Below are 18,558 nucleotides of genomic sequence, written 5' to 3' on the forward strand. Positions count from 1 at the left end.
GTGTGACTTGTCTGTCTGTCATCTTTAGCTGAAAGATGGTGAGTCAGTCAGTGTGGATGTCTGTCAGAGATATTGGCCTGGGCTGGGAGGGGGCAGGGTTATGCATACATTAGATTACGAGGAAGCAACAGGTGTGTTTTTACTGAAGATACTGACAGGTCACTGTGTCAGTCTGCTAGAGGAGCTTACAGAGTGAGAGACAAAGAGAGAAAGAGACACAGGGAGAAAGTGAGCGGAAGGGAGAGCGAGAGAGACAGAGGCAGTGAGAGAGAGAGAGAGAGAGAGAGAGAGAGAGAGAGAGAGAGAGAGAGAGAAACGGACAGACACAGTCGGGGAGAGAGCGGGAGTGTGTGAGAGAAATTGCAAAGGAGAGACACCGAAATTGAGAATTGGACAGTACCACCAGAGACGTGATGGAAACTATTGGTGATGTTCTCTACCTGTTAGTCATCCTGTCCTTGTTGGTGACAGGCAATGCCAAAGTGGGAGACTTCAAAGCAGCAGGAGCTACAGCACCAGGAGATATCATCATTGGAGGGCTGTTTGCCATCCATGAGGGAGTAGAGAAATCCGCCAACCTCTCAGCACCCCTTGCATCACAGTGTGTCAGGTGAGTGCCAAGATAAGATTAGGTATTGTAAAGAGAATCCCAAAGATTCTCTCTCTCTCTCTCTCTCTGTGGGGTGTGTGTGATTCTGTCCGCATGTATGATTAAGTGTTCGTGAGAGAGAGTTGATTTACTCTGACAGGTTGACCACAGACAGTGTGATGATCCAACTATGCCTTATGTACCTTTCTCTCACACACACACACACACACACACACACACACACACACACACACACACACACACACACACACACACACACACACACACACACACACACACACACACACACACACACACACACAGGTTCAACATGGATGGGTTCACCCAGGCATTGGCTATGATCCACGCTGTAGAGGTGGCCAACAGATCCCCTGTCCTGACTGCACTAGGGATCTCTTTGGGGTATCGTATCCACGACTCCTGCTCTGATGTCACCACCGCTCTGAGGGCCTCAGCTGACTTCACACAGGTAAAAGCTCTTTAGCCGAAACGTTGGTCAAATCAATCCACAGCAAGTATATATAGAGTGTGTGACCTGTTTTTAATTTGAATATTTTATCTTCCATTAGCCAGCATCTCATTTAAATGGTGTACATTCTTTACTTCACAGGATCCCACCACGGACTGTGGGGGAGGGGCCAACACCTCTAACTCTTTCCCGCAAATCATGGCCGTCATTGGGGCCTCTTCCTCTGAGATTTCCATCTCCGTTGCCCGGCAACTCAACCTAGAGCTCATCCCTCAAGTAAGCAGCCAAAACCCACCCACAGAGTGACGACTGATGGGCAGGAACAAAAGGGTTGATTAAATAATAAAAAACTGAGTTGTGTTGAATAAATGAAATAGACAGCAATGATGAATGACAAAATCACTCCAACACAATGTAGACGGAAATTCATTCTCTCTTCGAATCATCACAGATCAGTTACGCCTCCACCGCCGTCATCCTGAGTGACAAGAACCGTTTCCCTACTTTCCTGAGGACTGTACCTAGCGACCTGTACCAGACACGGGCCATGGTTCAGTTGCTTAGCGACAGCAAATGGACCTGGGTGGGCGTGGTCACAACGGATGGAGACTACGGCCGTTCTGCCCTGGACAGCTTCTTCTCCCAGGCAACCGCCTCAGGCATCTGTGTGGCCTTCAAGGAGATCCTCCCTAATTCGCTAACCAGTCCTGACGGTGAATCAGCAGTCAGACAAGTTGCCGCCACCCTCCGCCGGAACCCCAATGTCAAGGTGGTGGTGTCATTCGCCAAGCCTACTCAGATGATGTACCTATACCAGGAGCTGAGGAGTCTGGGGTCGGGGCTGGGAGAGAGGGTGTGGGTGGCCAGTGACAGCTGGTCCTCATCCAAGGAGGCCCTGGGAAAGATGGACCTCCCAGATATCGGTCATGTGGTGGGCTTCACCTTCAAAAGAGGGAACCTGGCTCCTTTCCATCACTACCTGATGAATCTGAGTGACAGCAATGATGTCATAGGAAACAACTCCTTCCTAAAGGAGTTCTACTCCCTGCCAAACGGGTCGGGAGACCCTAAGGTTGTGTCCTCCTCCACAGCCGCAGCAGAGATCCTGTTAAACAACAGCTATGCGAACGTAGTCTTCAATGTGGACATGGCTGTCAGTGCCATCGCCCATGCAGTGGCTAATATCTGCAGCAAAAAGGACTGCAAGACACCAGGCACTGTCCAACCCTGGCAGGTAGCTAATGCGCAACTCCTTATGTCTACAGCACATCAAACTTTACTTATATACTGTATCTCTTCTAATATACACTGAATATACCAAACATGAGGAACACCTTCCTAATATTGAGCCGCACCCCCACTTTTGCCCTCAGAAAAGCCTCAATTTCTCAGGGCATGGACTCTACCAGGTGTCGAAAGTGGTCTACTGTGATACTGGCCCATGTTGACTCCAATGCTTCCCACAGTTGTGTCAAGTTGGTTGGATGTCCATTGGGTGGTGGACCACTCTTGATACACACAGGAAACTGTTGAGCGTGAAATACCCAGAAACGTTGCAGTTCTTGACACCTGGCACATACTACCATATCCCGTTCAAAGGCACTTAATAGCACATATACACAATCCATGTCTCCATTGTCTCAAGTCTTAAAAATCCTTCTTTAACCTATTTACTCCCCTTCATCTACACTTATTGAAGTGGATTTAACAAGTGACATGAATAAGCGATCACAGCTTTAATCTGGATTCCATCTGGTCAGTCGATGTCATGAAAATAGCAGGTGTTCTCAATGTTTTGTATACTCAGTGTATTTTGGAAATGGCTTGGGTCTATGGTATGAGAACTTGTATTTCAGGTGCTTGAAACCCTGAGAGGCAGTCGGTTTGAGCTGGAGGGGAAAAGCTACAAGTTTGACCAGAAAGGAGACATCAACATGGGCTATGATGTAACCCTGTGGAGGTCTGTGAGAGGGGTCATCAACGTCCATGACGTTGTAGCTGAGTACCATCCAATCAACAACAGCTTCAGCTACACCAACGGAAACACCAAAAATATCACTAACCTGAGGGTAAGGGTTAGGTTGAGGGTTAGGGTTAGGGTTAAGGTTAGGTCTCACTCTCTTTTAGTCTGTTTTCTAGGCTGCCACAAAGATTCAAGTACACATCCATATTAACCTATCCCACTTGACATAGAGAGACATAAACACAAACAAGCCGGAATGTCAAACAATCAACTTTTTCTTCCTCAAAGTGACTAAAGAAACTAAACATACCTGTTTGAGAGACTTCTCAGCCAAACTGTACAACAAGTAAAGATGGAAATGAAATAACCCCTAATCAACGAAACAATGGGGATTGTTTGAATATGAAAACCACATACATTGGCACACACTGGGAGCACCTGTCTGTTATCACACATTTTTGTTGGATCTCAGTGATGATCAAAAAACAAAACAAAAAACACAAAACTCATAATTACCAGAGCATTTCATCATTGGTTGAATAGTTTGAATACACCTGGTCTATTGAACATGGTTTTAAATCGAGAGCTAGTTTAAACTGTGTCCAGGAAACTGGCCGTACATATAAAGCCTTGTTTGAATGTTACTTTTAATAGATTTCAGTCACAGTTTTCTTGGGTCAGCCATTTAAATTAGTGCATTGTATCCCAATGCAGGATGTGGTGTCTGTGTGCTCAGCTAGCTGTGAACCTGGTAAGTTCAAGAAGACTGCTGAGGGTCAGCACACCTGCTGCTATGAATGCATCAACTGCACTGAGAACCACTACTCCAACAACACTGGTTAGTTCTCCTGTCCTGTCTCTCTATACACACCCGCGTACTCTATCTCTCCTCAGTAAACTGGAGTTGCCCTGTTGTTCACACAATCTTCCTCCATTTCTTCAATATGTTCCCTAAGATTTCCCAACACTGTCCTTATCCAAAACAGTTAGTACTAGGCAACAACAAACATATTTCTAAATGCTAAACAGGTGTTCAAGCACTATCCTCCCTTCCAACCCTCCTCTCCAGACATGGACCAGTGTCTCTCTTGTGATACAAAGACAGAGTGGTCCCTGGGAGGGAGCTCTGGGTGTACCCATAAGACCCTGGAGTTCTTCTCCTGGCAGGATGGCTTCGCGGTGGTGCTGCTGGCGCTGGCGGCCCTGGGCATCGTCCTGGTTCTACTGGTGGGGGCGCTCTTCCTACACCATCACCAGACCCCCGTTGTGAAGGCTGCCGGGGGGCCTCTCTCCCAGATCATCTTGCTCTCCCTAGTGGGAAGTTTTGTTAGTGCTGTGTTCTTTGTAGGACATCCCAGCAGCCTACAGTGTAAGGTATGTACGGTACACACACTTTGGGAAACACTGCTGTAATGCAGTGTTCTGTGACGTTGTCTGAATGTACCAGTGTTATTTTGTAAATTCATGGTTTATTGTGTGTGTATTGTTCTGGACCTTTTGTACCTTTGTGGTAAGGAATTTAGTTTGTAAACGGAAAGCAAATTTAAATACAAAGAGAGAATACGGCTCTGTCTCATTGTCTCATTTCTTCTCATCTCATTGTCAAGGTGCGTCAGGTGCTGTTTGGACTCAGCTTCACCCTCTGTGTTTCCTGCATCCTGGTCAAGTCCCTGAAGATCCTGCTGGCCTTCCAGCTCAACCCTGACCTGAAGGACGTTCTCCGCCTCTACCAACCCTATGCCATCATCTGTCTCTGCGTGGCCCTACAGGTCCTCACCTGCACCCTGTGGCTGGTCCTGCAGAGCCCCCGGGAGAAGTCCACCGTCTTCGCCATCACTGTGCTGGCCGAATGTGACGAGGGCTCCCACGTGGCGTTTGGCGTGATGCTGGGCTACATCGCTGTCCTGGCGCTTGTTTGTTTCGCCTGCGCGTTTAAAGGCCGCAAGCTGCCACAGAAGTACAACGAGGCCAGGTTCATCACCTTCAGCATGCTCCTCTACCTCATGTCCTGGGTGATATTCGTGCCCGTCTATATGACCACCTCGGGGAAGTACCTGCCAGCGGTGGAAATGGTGGTCATCCTCATCTCCAACTATGGCGTCCTCGGCTGTCATTTCTTCCCCAAGTGCTACGTCATCCTCTTCAAGAAGGAGCACAACACCAAGAGTGCCTTCATGAAGAACGTGTATGAGTATTCCAGAAAGGGCATTTCTGTCTCTAGCACTATCTCTGAGACTTCAGTCTCTCAGACAGAAGGGAAGTGCATCAGTAACTCTTATTCCATCAGTTCACCTTCCTTCTTCATGTCTACTACACCAATAGAACCCACAGCACCTCAGAACTGTTGGTCCGTTGGCCAGGACATTCAGCGCATTGACCCTGCAATCCATTGCACCGTAGTAGACCATGGAATGTTTTTCACAGGTCAGCTGACTCGACCACACCGTCTGAGGAGAAGCATGAGCCTATGAGTGGAGTGGACCACTGTCTGGAATTTTTACGTCTTACGGTACATCACACAGTGTGTCTCTGTGATCCCCTCTTTGGTTTGAATGTTCCCATTTTGCTTAGTCTACTGGTATGTTTTTTGCCCAAGTGGGTTGTGGATTTTACATTCAAGGCAATTTAGGTAACACTTTATTTGACACTGATATGGACATGATAAACAGGCATAAATTCTGTCATACAATGTCATGTTTATCCAGGGGCGCAACTTTGGTTTTATAAATATATATGCATATATATGCACTCCCAGTCAAAAGTTTTCAAACAACTACTCATTCAAGGGTTTTTCTTTATTTTTACTGTTTTCTACATTGTAGAATAACAGTGAAGACATCAAAATGATGAAATAACACATATGGAATCATGTAGTAACCAATAAAGTGTTAAACAAATCAAAACATATTTTATATTTGAGATTCTTCAAATAGCCACCCTTTGCCTTGATGACAGCTTTGCACACTCTTGGCATTCTCTCAACTAGCTTCATGAGGTAGTCACCTGGAATGCATTTAAATTAACAGGTGTGCCTTGTTAAAAGTTTATTTGTGGAATTTGTTTCCTTCTCAATGTGTTTGAGCCAATCAGTTGTGTTGTGACAAGGTAGGAGGGGTATACAGAAGATAGCTCTATTTGGTAAAAGACCAAGTCCATATTTTGGCAAGAACAGCTCAAATAAGCAAAGAGAAACGACAGTCCATCATTACTTTAAGACATGAAGGTCAGTGAACATGGAACATTTCAAGAACTTTTTAAGTTTCTTCAAGTGTAGTCGCAAAAACCATCAAGCGCTATGATGAAACTGGTGAGGAGCGCTGCAGAGGATAAGTTCATTAGAGTTACCAGCCTCAGAAATTGCATCCCAAATAAATGTTTCACACAGTTCAAGTAACAGACACATCTCAACATCAACTATTCAGAGGAGACTATATGAATCAGGCCTTCTTGGTCGAATTGCTACAAAGAAACCACTACTACAGGACACCAGTAATAAGAAGAGACTTGCTTGAGCCAAGAAACATGAGCAATGGACATTAGACCGGTGGAAATTTGTAATTTGGTCTGGAGTCCAAATTTGAGACTTTTGGTTCACACCGCCATGTCTTTGTGAGACATAGTGTGGGTGAACGGATGATCTCCGCATATGTATTTCCCAATGTAAAGCATGGGGGAGGAGGTGTTATGGTGTGGGGTGCTTTGCTGATGATACTGTCAGTGATTTATTTAGAATTCAAGGGACACTTAACCTGCATGGCTACCACAGCATTCTGCAGCGATACGCCATCCCATCTGGTTTGGGATTAGTGGGACTATCATTTGTTTTTCAACAGGACAATGACCCAACACACCTCCAGACTGTGTAAGGGCTATTTAACCAAGAAGGAGAGTGATGGTGTGCTGCATCAGATGACATATGTGGGAACTCCTTCAAGACTTATGGAAAAGCATTCTAGGTGAATCTGGTTGAGAGAATGCCAAGAGTGTGCAAAGCTGTCATCAAGGCAAAGGGTGGCTACTTTGAATAATCTCAAATATAAAATATATTTTGATATGTTTGACACTTTTTTGGTTGCTACATAATTCCATATGTGTTATTTCATAGCTACAATGTAGAAAATAGTACAAATAAAGAAAAACCCTTGAATGAGTAGGTATTCGAAAACCTTTGACCTGTGTGTATATTTTTTTATCCAGTCGGATAAACACTCCAAACAGCCTACCCGACCGCTCGGAGGCATCCGCATGGTCCTAAAGCACACTGTTGTTTTGTTTTGTATTACATTCCAATGAAAAAACTGGGGGGGAATGCAATTTCAGAATGTGAAGGGGACATGTCCCCCCCGTCCCCAGTGAAAAGCCCCTGTGTTTATCTATCAATATTTCTATTGGTTAATTTTCTATGGTATACAGGGCTGATTTATTTCTGAACTGCATATGGTGTCTAAACCCACATTAATGTGAAATGTTCTAACTGTAAAAATCATGGGGGATGTTGTAATTTGCTATGGGTATACCGTCATGGCGTGTGTTGGATTCCTGAATAGGCAGTTTCTGTGCGCGATGTGTACAGTAAACAGCATTTTTCTAGGAGCTGATCCAGCAGGATACATATGAGATATTAAACAACAGGTGGGTCTAATCCTGAATGTTGGTTGGTTAAAACCACATTCCAGCTGGTGTCTATTCCACAAGTTACCACCGACTAAATCTATTACATTAAAATGCCTATTTACTCTGTTCCATCTGACTGCGTAATCCATTATCTCATCAGCCCAGCCAGCAATGTATAAACTTGATCTCCACTATAAAAAGCATCTAGACATTATCTCACATTTATTTTAGACTAACGTTTAGTTTTCAACAGCGGAGATTTGTTAACCTTGCTGATAACAAGTCAAACGAAATGAAGTGCAGCTACTTTGCAGTCTTTCCAGCTTCAGTTTGAAGTGATTGTGTTAGCTGTGTTGTTGGCTAGCTCCTCTGAACAACAGTGTCCTGACGAGTGAGCACATTTGCTTTGCAAGGCAAAATTGCGCCTCATTAGTTCATTGTTGTGGATGTATCCAAATAAATGTCACTATCAAACAGCTTTTCAAATGCAAATGCAGCTGCTTTGCTGATATTCTTGGTGTACTTTTTGACGTGACTGTAAGTTATTCATAGTTGGCTAGCAAACAATGGATAAGAATGTTGTTTAGCCGGGTGGCCAGATCTAGGAAGGGTCTTGGTGGTTCCAAACTTCTTCCATTTAAAAATGATGGAGGCCGTTGTGTTCTTGGTGACCTTCAATGCTGCAGACATTTTTTTGTTACCCTCCCCAGCTCTGTGCCTCGACAAAATCCTGTCTCGGAGCTCTACGGACAATTCCTTCAACCTCTTTGCTTGGTTTTTGTTCTGACATGCACTGTCAACTGTGGGACCTTATATAGACAGGTGTGTGCCTTTCCAAATCATGCCCAATCAATTGAATTTACCACAAATGGACTCCAATTAAGTTGTAGAAACATCAAGGATGATCAATGGAAACAGTATGCACCTGAGCACAATTTCGAGTATCATAGCAAAGGGTCTGAATGTCACGTCCTGGCCAGTATAAGGGTTAATTGTCATTGTAGTTTGGTCAGGACGTGGCAGAGGGTATTTGGTTTATGTGGTTCGGGGTGGTGTTTTTGTAGTAAGGGCATTTGATTTAAGTATTCCGGGGTTTTTGGGCACTGTTTGAGATTCATGTAATTCTATGTTTAGTCTAGGTAGTCTGGTTCTATGTTTAGTTAATTGGGGTGGGGACTCTCAATTGAAGGCAGGTGTGGTCTATTTGCCTTTGATTGAGAGTCCCATATATTAGGGTGTGTTTGTGTTTGTCATTTGTGGGAGATTGTTTCTTGTCTAGCGTATGTGAGCCTGAGAAGACTGTCTGTAAATCGTGAGTTCGTTTTGTTATTTTGTATGTTCATTTTGAGTTTATTAAATGTTCAAGATGAACAATCTCAATCCTGCTGCATATTGGTCCTCCTTTTCCGACGATGATTTCACCATATCGTCTGACGACTTGGGACCAGATTGTGGCCGGAGAGGGCCCATGGAGAAAGGCTGGTAAGGACCGGGAACGTTACCGAGGAACACGACTGGCGTTGAAGCACGAGAGGCACCCCCAAGACATTTTTTTTGGGGGGGCACACGGGTAGTTTGGCTAGGCCAAGGAAGAGCCAGAAGCCAGCTACCCGTGATTATATGGAGGAGCGTATGAGGTGGAGGGCGCCATGTTTCGCGGAAGAGCGCACAATCTCGCCCATACGCACGCACAGTCCGGTGCGAGTTATTCCAGCCCCTCGCAGGTGCCGTGCTAGAGTGGGCATCCAGCCTGGTAGGAGGATGCCTGCGCAGCGCATCTTGTCGCCGGTACGCCTCCTAGGACCAGGCTACCCAACTCCTACTCTACGCACGGCAACCATCAGGCTCCTGCACAGCCCAGTCCGCCCTGTACGAGCACCCCGCTCGTACAGGGCTACTAGTTCCATCCAGCCAGGACGGGTTGTGCAGGAGGTAAGATCAAGACCGCCTGTGCGCCTCCATAGCCCGGTGTTTCCAGTTCCTGTCTCTCGTGCGGACCCGGAAGTGCGTCAGCCCAGTCCGACTCATCCTGTTCCCGCTCCCTGCACTAGCCTGGAGGTGCGTGTTCCCAGTCTGGCACATCCAGTACCAGCACCACGCACCAGGCTTCAAGTGCATCATCTCAGTCAGGAGTCGCCAGAGCTGCCCGTCAGTCAGGAGTCGCCAGAGCTGCCTGTCAGTCAGGAGTCGCCAGAGCTGCCCGTCAGTCAAGAGTCGCCAGAGCTGCCCGTCAGTCAAGAGTCGCCAGAGCTGCCCGTCAGTCAAGAGTCGCCAGAGCCGCCCGTCAGTCAAGAGTCGCCAGAGCCGCCCGTCAGTCAAGAGTCGCCAGAGCCGCCCGTCAGTCAGGAGACGCCAGAGTCGCCCGTCAGTCAGAAGCTGCCAGAGCCGCCCGCCAGTCAGGAGCTGCCAGAGCCACCCACTAGTCAGGAGCTGCCAGAGTGGCCAGACTGCCCAGAGATGCCAGAGTGGCCAGACTGCCCGGAGATGCCAGAGTGGCCAGACTGCCCGGAGATGCCAGAGTGGCCAGACTGCCCGGAGATGCCAGAGTGGCCAGACTGCCCGGAGATGCCAGAGTGGCCAGACTGCCCGGAGCTGCCAGAGTGGCCAGACTGCCCGGAGCTGCCAGAGTGGCCCGACTGCCCGGAGCTGCCGGAGTGGCCCGACTGCCCACCGGGTCTGCCAGAGGGGCCCGACTGCCCTCCGGGTCTGCCAGAGGGGCCCGACAGCCCTCCGGGTCTGCCAGAGTGGCCCGACTGCCCTCCGGATCTGCCAGAGTGGCCCGACTGCCCTCCGGGTCTGCTAGAGTGGCCCGACTGCCCTCCGGGTCTGCCAGAGTGGCCCGACTGCCCTCCGGGTCTGCCAGAGTGGCCCGACTGTCCTCCGGCCCAGCCCGAGTGGCCCGTCTGCCCGGAGCTGCCGGGGTGGACCGTCTGCCCGGAACTGCCAGAACCGGAGCCACCTCCAGATATAGGTGGGTTGGGGAGGGGGGGTATAGCACAGTGCCGTCGTTGATGGCAGCCACCCTCCCTTCCCTCCCTTTAGTTTAGGGGGATTTTTTGTTGTTGTTTGTTTTTTTTGTTTTTTTCTTGAGGTGCTTCCGGGGTTAGCACCTTTGGGGGGGGGGGGTACTGTCACGTCCTGGCCAGTATAAGGGTTAATTGTCATTGTAGTTTGGTCAGGACATGGCAGAGGGTATTTGGTTTATGTGGTTCGGGGTGGTGTTTTTGTAGTAAGGGCATTTGATTTAAGTATTCCGGGGTTTTTGGGCACTGTTTGAGATTCATGTAATTCTATGTTTAGTCTAGGTAGTCTGGTTCTATGTTTAGTTAATTGGGGTGGGACTCTCAATTGAAGGCAGGTGTGGTCTATTTGCCTTTGATTGAGAGTCCCATATATTAGGGTGTGTTTGTGTTTGTCATTTGTGGGAGATTGTTTCTTGTCTAGCGTATGTGAGCCTGAGAAGACTGTCTGTAAATCGTGAGTTCGTTTTGTTATTTTGTATGTTCATTTTGAGTTTATTAAATGTTCAAGATGAACAATCTCAATCCTGCTGCATATTGGTCCTCCTTTTCCGACGATGATTTCGCCATATCGTCTGACGACAAAGAAAGCTGTGACACTGAATACTTACGTAAATGTGGTATTTCTGTTTTTTATTTTGAATACATTTGAAAAAAATTCTAAAAACCTGTGTTTGCTTTGTCATCATCGGGTACTGTGTGAAGATTGATGAGGGGGGAAAAAAAATTACGTAACAAAAATGTGGGGTCTGAATACTTTCCAAATGCACTGTATTTACCCATTTAAGCAGGTGTAACTTCTCTCTCTGTGTCTGTTGACATCTTGACACCGTATCTGCTTCTTCTCACTGTCTGCTCACCTATGCTCTCTATTTAGGCTGTTGGCCTAATGCCACTGTGACACGGGAAGAAAGAGAGTGAGAGAGAGTCAGAGTGCTGCTGGCATTTTCCTAGTGCCCAAACACATGTGCTTGTAGTAAATGTGTATACACTGAGCTCTTCCCTCCATAGTCTGGAGCCCTGTCCTTCAAAGCTCAAAAGTCCCAGGCTCTACAGTAGTAGAATATACTATGAATGAACTCGGCTGCTGCTCTGCTGCTGAACAGTCAGAAACCTGACCCTAGGCAACAGCAGAGACTAGGGCCTAGTTTCAATAACAAACTATTTTGGAAACTTTGATAAGGGAAAAAAAAATCTGGCGTGGGTTGTCTTCAGACAGACAACTCTCCTAACAAATCACAAGGCAGACATGCCAGAACGGCGTTATTGGAAACCAAAGTTTGCAGGCAAAACCTTTACAGTGGTTTTAGTGAAAGCAGTTGATCCAAACTAGCTCATTGCAAAATGCACTTCTTAAAATTACCTCTGATCTCTATTTTGCTAGCTACTATTTTATTCAAGCGGATAAGGTAGTGAATAAGGTAGTGAATTAGGCAGTGACACAGTTCCTCTATGCCAAAAGAGTCTGTTATTGAAACCAGACCCTAGTCACAGCTGTTGACTAGGGCCTTGTTTTCAAAACTAGCTGAACAGCATCTCTAGTCTATGTCACTATGTTTTTGTGGTAAAGGAGCCATTTGCATACCGGAGAGCACATTTCTGTGCAAACCGATAGGCCCAAATCAAATCAAATTTTATTTGTTACATGCACCGAATACAACAGGGGTAGACCTTATTGTGAAATGCTTACTTACAAGCCCTTTTCCAATAATGCAGTTAAAGAAATAGAGTTAAGAAAATACTTACTGAATAAACAAATGAAAAAAAAAAGTAACACAAGATAGTTACATAACAATAACGCTGTAGGTAGTTTAGTGGTTAGAGCGTTGGACTAACAACCGAAAGGTTGCAAGATTGAATCCCCGAGCTGACAAGGTAAAAATCTGTCATTCTGCCCCTGTTCAAGGCAGTTAACCCACTGTTCCTAAGCTGTCATTGAAAATAAGAATTTGTTCTTAACTGACTTGCCTAGTTAAATAAAGGTAAAATAAAATATACAGGGTACCGTACCAAGTCAATGTGTGGGGGTACAGGTTAGTTGAGGTAATTTGTAAAGTGACTATGCACAGATAATAAACAGTGAGTAGCAGCAGTGTAAAAACAAAGGGGGGGGGGTCAATGTAAATAGTCCAGTGGCTATTTGATAAATTTTTCAGCAGTCTTATGGCTTGGGGGTAGAAGCTGTTAAGGATCCTTTTGGTCCTAGACTTGGCGCTCCAGTACCGCTTGCCGTGCGGTAGCAGAGAGAACAGTCTATAACTTGGGTGACTGGAGTCTTTGACCATGTTTTGAGCTTTCGTCTGACACCGCCTAGTATATAGGTCCTGGATGTCAGGAAGCTTGGCCCCAGTGATGTACTGGGCCGTACGCACTACACTCTGTCGTGCCTTGTGGTCGGAGGCCCAGCAGTTGCCATACCAGGCGGTGATGCAACCAGTCGGGATGCTCTTGATGGTGCAGCTGTAGAACCTTTTGAGGATCTGAGTACCCATGCCAAATATTTTCAGTCTCCTGAGGAGGAATAGGCGTTGCGTGCCCTCTTCACGACTGTCTTGGTGTGTTTCGACCATGACAGTTCATTGGTGATGTGGACACCAAGGAATTTGAAGCTCTCAACCTGCTCCACTGCAGCCCCGTCGATGAAAATGGGGGCGTGCTCAGTCCTCCTTTTCCAGTAGTCCACAATCATCTCCTTTGTCTTGATCACGTTGAGGGAGTAGTTGTTATCCTGGCACCACACTGCCAGGTCTCTGACCTCCTCCCTATAGGCTGTCTCATCGTTGTCGATGATCAGTCCTACCATTGTTGTGTCGTCTGCGAACTTAATGATGGTGTTGTAGTCGTGCTTGGCCTTGCAGTCATGGGTGAACAGGGAGTACAGGAGGGGACTGACCACGCATCCCTGAGGGGCCCCCGTGTTGAGGATCAGCGTGGCAGTTGTTTTGTTACCTACCCTTACCACCTGGGGGCGGCCCTTCAGGAAGTCAAGGATCCAGTTGCGTAGGGAGGTGTTTAGTCCCAGGGTCCTTAGCTTAGTGATGAGCTTACAGGGCACTATGGTGTTGAACGCTGAGCTGTAGTCAATGAATAGCATTCTCACATAGGTGTTCCTTTTGTCCAGGTGGGAAAGGGCAGTGTTGAGTGCAATAGAGATTGCATCATCTGTGGATCTGTTGGGGTGGTATGTAAATTAGAGTGGGTCTAGGGTTTCTGGGATAATGGTGTTGATGTGAGCCATGACCAGCCTTTCAAAGAACTTCATGGGTACAGATGTGAGTGCTACGGGTCGGTAGTCATTTAGGAAAGTTACCTTGGTGTTCTTGGGCACAGGGACAATGATGGTCTGCTTGAAACATATTGGTATTACAGACTTGGTCAGGAACAGGTTGAAAATGTCAGTGAAGTTGGTCAACGCATGCTCGGAATACACATCCTGGTAATCCGTCTGGCCCTGTGGCCATGTGATTGTTGACCTGTTTAAAGGTCTTACTCAAATCGGCTACGGAGAGCGTGATCACACAGTCCTCCAGAACAGCTGATGCTCTCATGCATGCTTCAGTGTTACTTGCCTCGAAGCGAGCATAGAAGTCATTTAGCTCGTCTGGTAGGCTCGTGTCACTGGGAAGCTCGCGGCGGTGCTTCCCTTTGTAGTCCGTAATAATTTGCAAGCCCTGCCACTTCCGACGAGTGCCGGAGCCGGTGTAGTACAATTCAATCTTAGTCCTGTATTGAGGCCTTCCCTGTTTGATGGTTTGTCAGAGGACATAGCGGGATTTCTTATAAGCGTCCGGGTCAGAGACCCTCTCCTTGAAAGCGGCAGCTCTACCCTTTAGCTCCGTGCAGATGTGGCCTGTAATCCATGGCTTCTGGTTGGGGTATGTACATACGGTCACTGTGGGGACGACGTCATCGATGCACTTATTGATGAAGCCAGTGACTGATGTAGTGTTCGCCTCAATGCCATCGGAAGAATCCCAGAACATATTCCAGTCTGTGCTAGCAAAACAGTACTGTAGCTTAGCATCTGCGTCATCTGACCACTTCCGTAATGAGCAAGTCACTGGCACTTCCTGCTTTAGTTTTTGCTTGTAAGCAGGAATCAGGAGGATTGAGTTATGGTCAGATTTTCCAAATGGTGTCACGCCCTGATCTGTTTCACCTGTCCTTATGCTTGTCTCCACCCCCCTCCAGGTGTCACCCATCTTCCCCATTATTCCCTGTGTCTTTATACCTGTGTTTTCTGTCTGTCTGTTGCCAGTTTGTCTTGTTTGTTCACGTCTACCAGCGGTTTGTCTCAGCTCCTGTTTTTCCTTAGTCTCTCTTTTTCTCGTCCTCCTGATTTTTGACCTTTGCCTGTCCTGGCCCTGTACCAGCCTGCCTGACCACTGCCTGTCTCTGACCCTGAGCCTGCCTGCCGTCCTGTACCTTTGCTCCACCTCTGGATTACCGACCTCTGCCTGACCTGACTCTGAGCCTGCCTGCCGTCCTGTACCTTGGCCTCTGCTCTGGATTATCAACCCCTGCCTGCCTTGACCTGTCGTTTGCCTGCCCCTGTGGTTACAATAAACATTGTTACTTCACACAGTCTGCACTTGGGTCTTACCTTGATACCTGATAAATGGAGGGCGAGGGAGAGCTTTGTACACGTCTCTGTGTGTTGATGGAAACCGCATGCAAACCTGCATGCAAACCGACAGACATTCAAAGATTCACACAGATACAAAGATACATCACAAGCCAATGTATTTGAATAAGAAATAGTAACCATATGTATGTACCATATGTACGTACATTCAGAGGTACAAGGTAAAAACAATATACTCATTGTCTGATATGGGAGGAGAGGGTTGGTTTAGCATGGATAATAGCAGCTCATTGTCGTCAGTCTGCTACAGTAAGATGATAGCCTCTGGCAAATCTATTCTCATGTAGTTTCTTCTACTCTGAGAATTCCCCATTCTGAACCTGCCTGTCTGGTTATGACACAATAACACCATGAGGAGAGAGACAGTGAGAGGGAGAGAGAGAAGGGATGGAGAAAGAGAGCAAGAGAGGGAGAAAGAGAGTTGGTAGAGTACAGAGAGGGTAACAGGTGTCCCTAGGGATAGTGTCTTGGAGAAGCCTTGAGGTTACAGGGAGCATCAAAATGAAACCATGATCTCTGTCAAGAATATCTTTATCAAGAATGGGTGTCCTAATCAATTCAGATGATACCCTCACTAAGTATATAACAGCTAAATATTATTCAGAAAGAGTTCCACAGAAACTCAGCTTACACCATTCTCACACTTTGAACCCATCTCAACAGACTGTAAACTCAATTCCGGTTAACTGACATTGGACAAATACTACACTGAAATAGGACGTGGATGGAATTCTTCTCTTAGAATGCCTAGTCACTAACACTCTGAGGAAATAATCACCCTTGAGCAGGAAGAGCCAGCTTTAACTGAAAGTGTTTATACTTTACTACTCTATGACAGCAATCCTGATTCTGGATTGCTAATCAACTTGTTAGTGAGAAAAAGTGACAATGTGTTATAAATAGGGATAGTTTGGGTGTTTTTTATATGGATCACAACAATCAGAACAACAAGGCAAAATATGCAAGCTCTGTAGACCTGCTGTCATGATGTGAACAAAAAATATGCTTCCATGGTCAAACATAAAAATACAATAAACAACCCAATTTAATTTGATGGGACCAATTTTGAGACACAGTCTGTGTCTGTCTAGCCATGGTAAACAGTGGTGTGAAGTGAAGTTGTCGTTGTTGTTTTACAGTGGTTGTCTCCAATCCTGTGATGTATGACGCTCTCAGGTAGACTTCTACCGGTTTCTTCTCGTGGTTGGGTTAGGTGAAAGGGCTGGGGGGTAGAAATGGATCAGCTACATAGACAGCACCCACATACAGAAAGTGTATTTGGGTATGTGTGTGTGTTTCATAGGAACTGAACAAGTTCTGTCGAAACCATCATCACTTTTGTGCAGAAGAATAGACAGATGTCCTGAAGGCAAAATCCCCAATATTCCAGTCAACAAGAGGCCTTGTGTAACAGATCATTTATGTATTTATTTTTCATTATTTTACAGTCAACTCCACATGAACCCCTCATAGAAGATCCAGACAACAGCTCCATGAGAAACACAGAGAGGAGTTGTTTAGTCCAGCTTCCCACACAGCCCTTTGTGGTTATACAGTGCCTTCAGAAATTATTCATACCCCTTGACTTATTCCACATTTTGTTGTGTTACAGCCTGAATTAAAAATGGATAAAAGTATATAATTGACATAAGTATTCACACCCCTGAGTCAATACATGTTAGAATCACCTTTGGCAGCGATTACAGCTGTGTGAGGGTTTTCGGGTAAGTCTCTGACAGCTTTAAACACCTGGATTGTACAATATTTGCACATTACTTTTTTTAATTATTCAAGCGCTGTCAAGTTGGTTGTCGATCATTACTAGTCAGCCATTATCAAGTGTTACCATAGATTCCCAAGCCGATTTAAGTCAAAACTGTAACTGGGCCACTCAGGAACAATGTCATCTTGATAAGCAACTCCAGTGTATATTTGGCCTTGTGTTTTAGGTTATTGTCCTGCTGAAAGGTGAATTTGTCTCCCAGTGTCTGTTGGAAAGCAGACTGAACCATTTTTTTTATCTAGTAATTTGCCTGTGCTTAGCTCTATTCTGTTTATTTTTACCAACAAAAAACTCCCTAGTCATTGCCAATGACAAGCACACCCTTAACATGATGCAACCACAACCACCTTGAAAATGTGAAGAGTGGTACTTAGTGATGTGTTGTGTTGGATTTGCCCCAAACATAACGCTTTGTATGAAGGACAAAGTTAATTTCTTTGCAAATATTTTTGTAGTTTTAATTTAGTGCCTTATTGCAAACAGGATACATGTTTTGGAATATTATTATCCTGTACAAGCTTCCTTATTTTCACTCTGTCATTTAGGTTACCGGTAGTATTGTTGAGTAGCTACAATGTTGTTGATCCATCCTCAGTTTTCACCTAAACAGCCATTAAACTTTGTAACTATTTAAAGTCACCATTGGCCTGAGCGGTTCCTTCATCTCTGGCAACTGAGTTAGGAAAAACGCCTGTATCTTTGTGGTGACTGGGTGTATTGATACACCATCCAAAGTGTAATAACTTCATAATTTTACCCATCTACCAATAGGTGCTGTTCTATGCAAGGCATTGGAAAACCTAATTGGTCTTTGAGGTTGAATCTGTTTGAAATTCACTGCTCGACTGAGGAACCTTACAGATAATTGTATGTGTGGGGTACAAAGATAAGGTAGTGATTAACAAATCTTGTTAAACACTATTAATTCACACAGAGTGAGCCCATGCTTATGTGACTTAAGCAAAATTCTATTCCAGAACTTATTTAGGCTTGCCAGAACAAAAGGGGTTCAATAGTTGACTCAAGACATTTCAGATTTCCATTTTTTATTAATTTGTAAACATTCTAAAGACATAATTCCACTTTGACATTATGGGGTATTGTGTGTAGGCCAGTGACACAAAATCTCAATTTAATCAATTTTAAATTCAGTGTGTAACACTTCAAGGGGTGTAAATACTTTATGAAGGCACTGTACTTCCAGCAGTCACCCATAGGACTAATGCCTCCATGTAGTGTATGCACTGTTACCGCAGACAAAGATGCTCTGATAACAGGGCCAGACTTCTAAAATCAGCTGCAGTCAGTCACTACTAGTCCCCCTTAGGAACTAACAGGCTAGACAAGGTCTATTGTAAGGTCGTGTGTGTTTCATTCATAAGAATTGAACAGACAAGTTCCGTTAACCATAATTGAAGACAAAATCCCCAATATTCCAGTCAACAAGCCTTGTG

The 18,558-nt window shown here is 45.7% G+C and overlaps 1 protein-coding gene across 1 annotated transcript; it reads left to right on the top strand.

Annotated features, from left to right (window-relative positions):
- Positions 1-290: 290 nt before the first annotated feature.
- Positions 291-5,791, top strand: LOC115181599 (G-protein coupled receptor family C group 6 member A-like). The gene is made up of 8 exons (XM_029743471.1): positions 291-610; positions 914-1,079; positions 1,221-1,355; positions 1,531-2,313; positions 2,936-3,148; positions 3,757-3,880; positions 4,112-4,416; positions 4,650-5,791. The coding sequence occupies exons 1-8, from the start codon at positions 414-416 to the stop codon at positions 5,511-5,513; spliced, it is 2,787 nt and encodes a 928-aa protein (XP_029599331.1). The 5' UTR covers positions 291-413; the 3' UTR covers positions 5,514-5,791.
- Positions 5,792-18,558: the final 12,767 nt, after the last annotated feature.

Source organism: Salmo trutta, chromosome 3, assembly GCF_901001165.1.
Source record: "Salmo trutta chromosome 3, fSalTru1.1, whole genome shotgun sequence".
NCBI lineage: Eukaryota > Metazoa > Chordata > Actinopteri > Salmoniformes > Salmonidae > Salmo > Salmo trutta.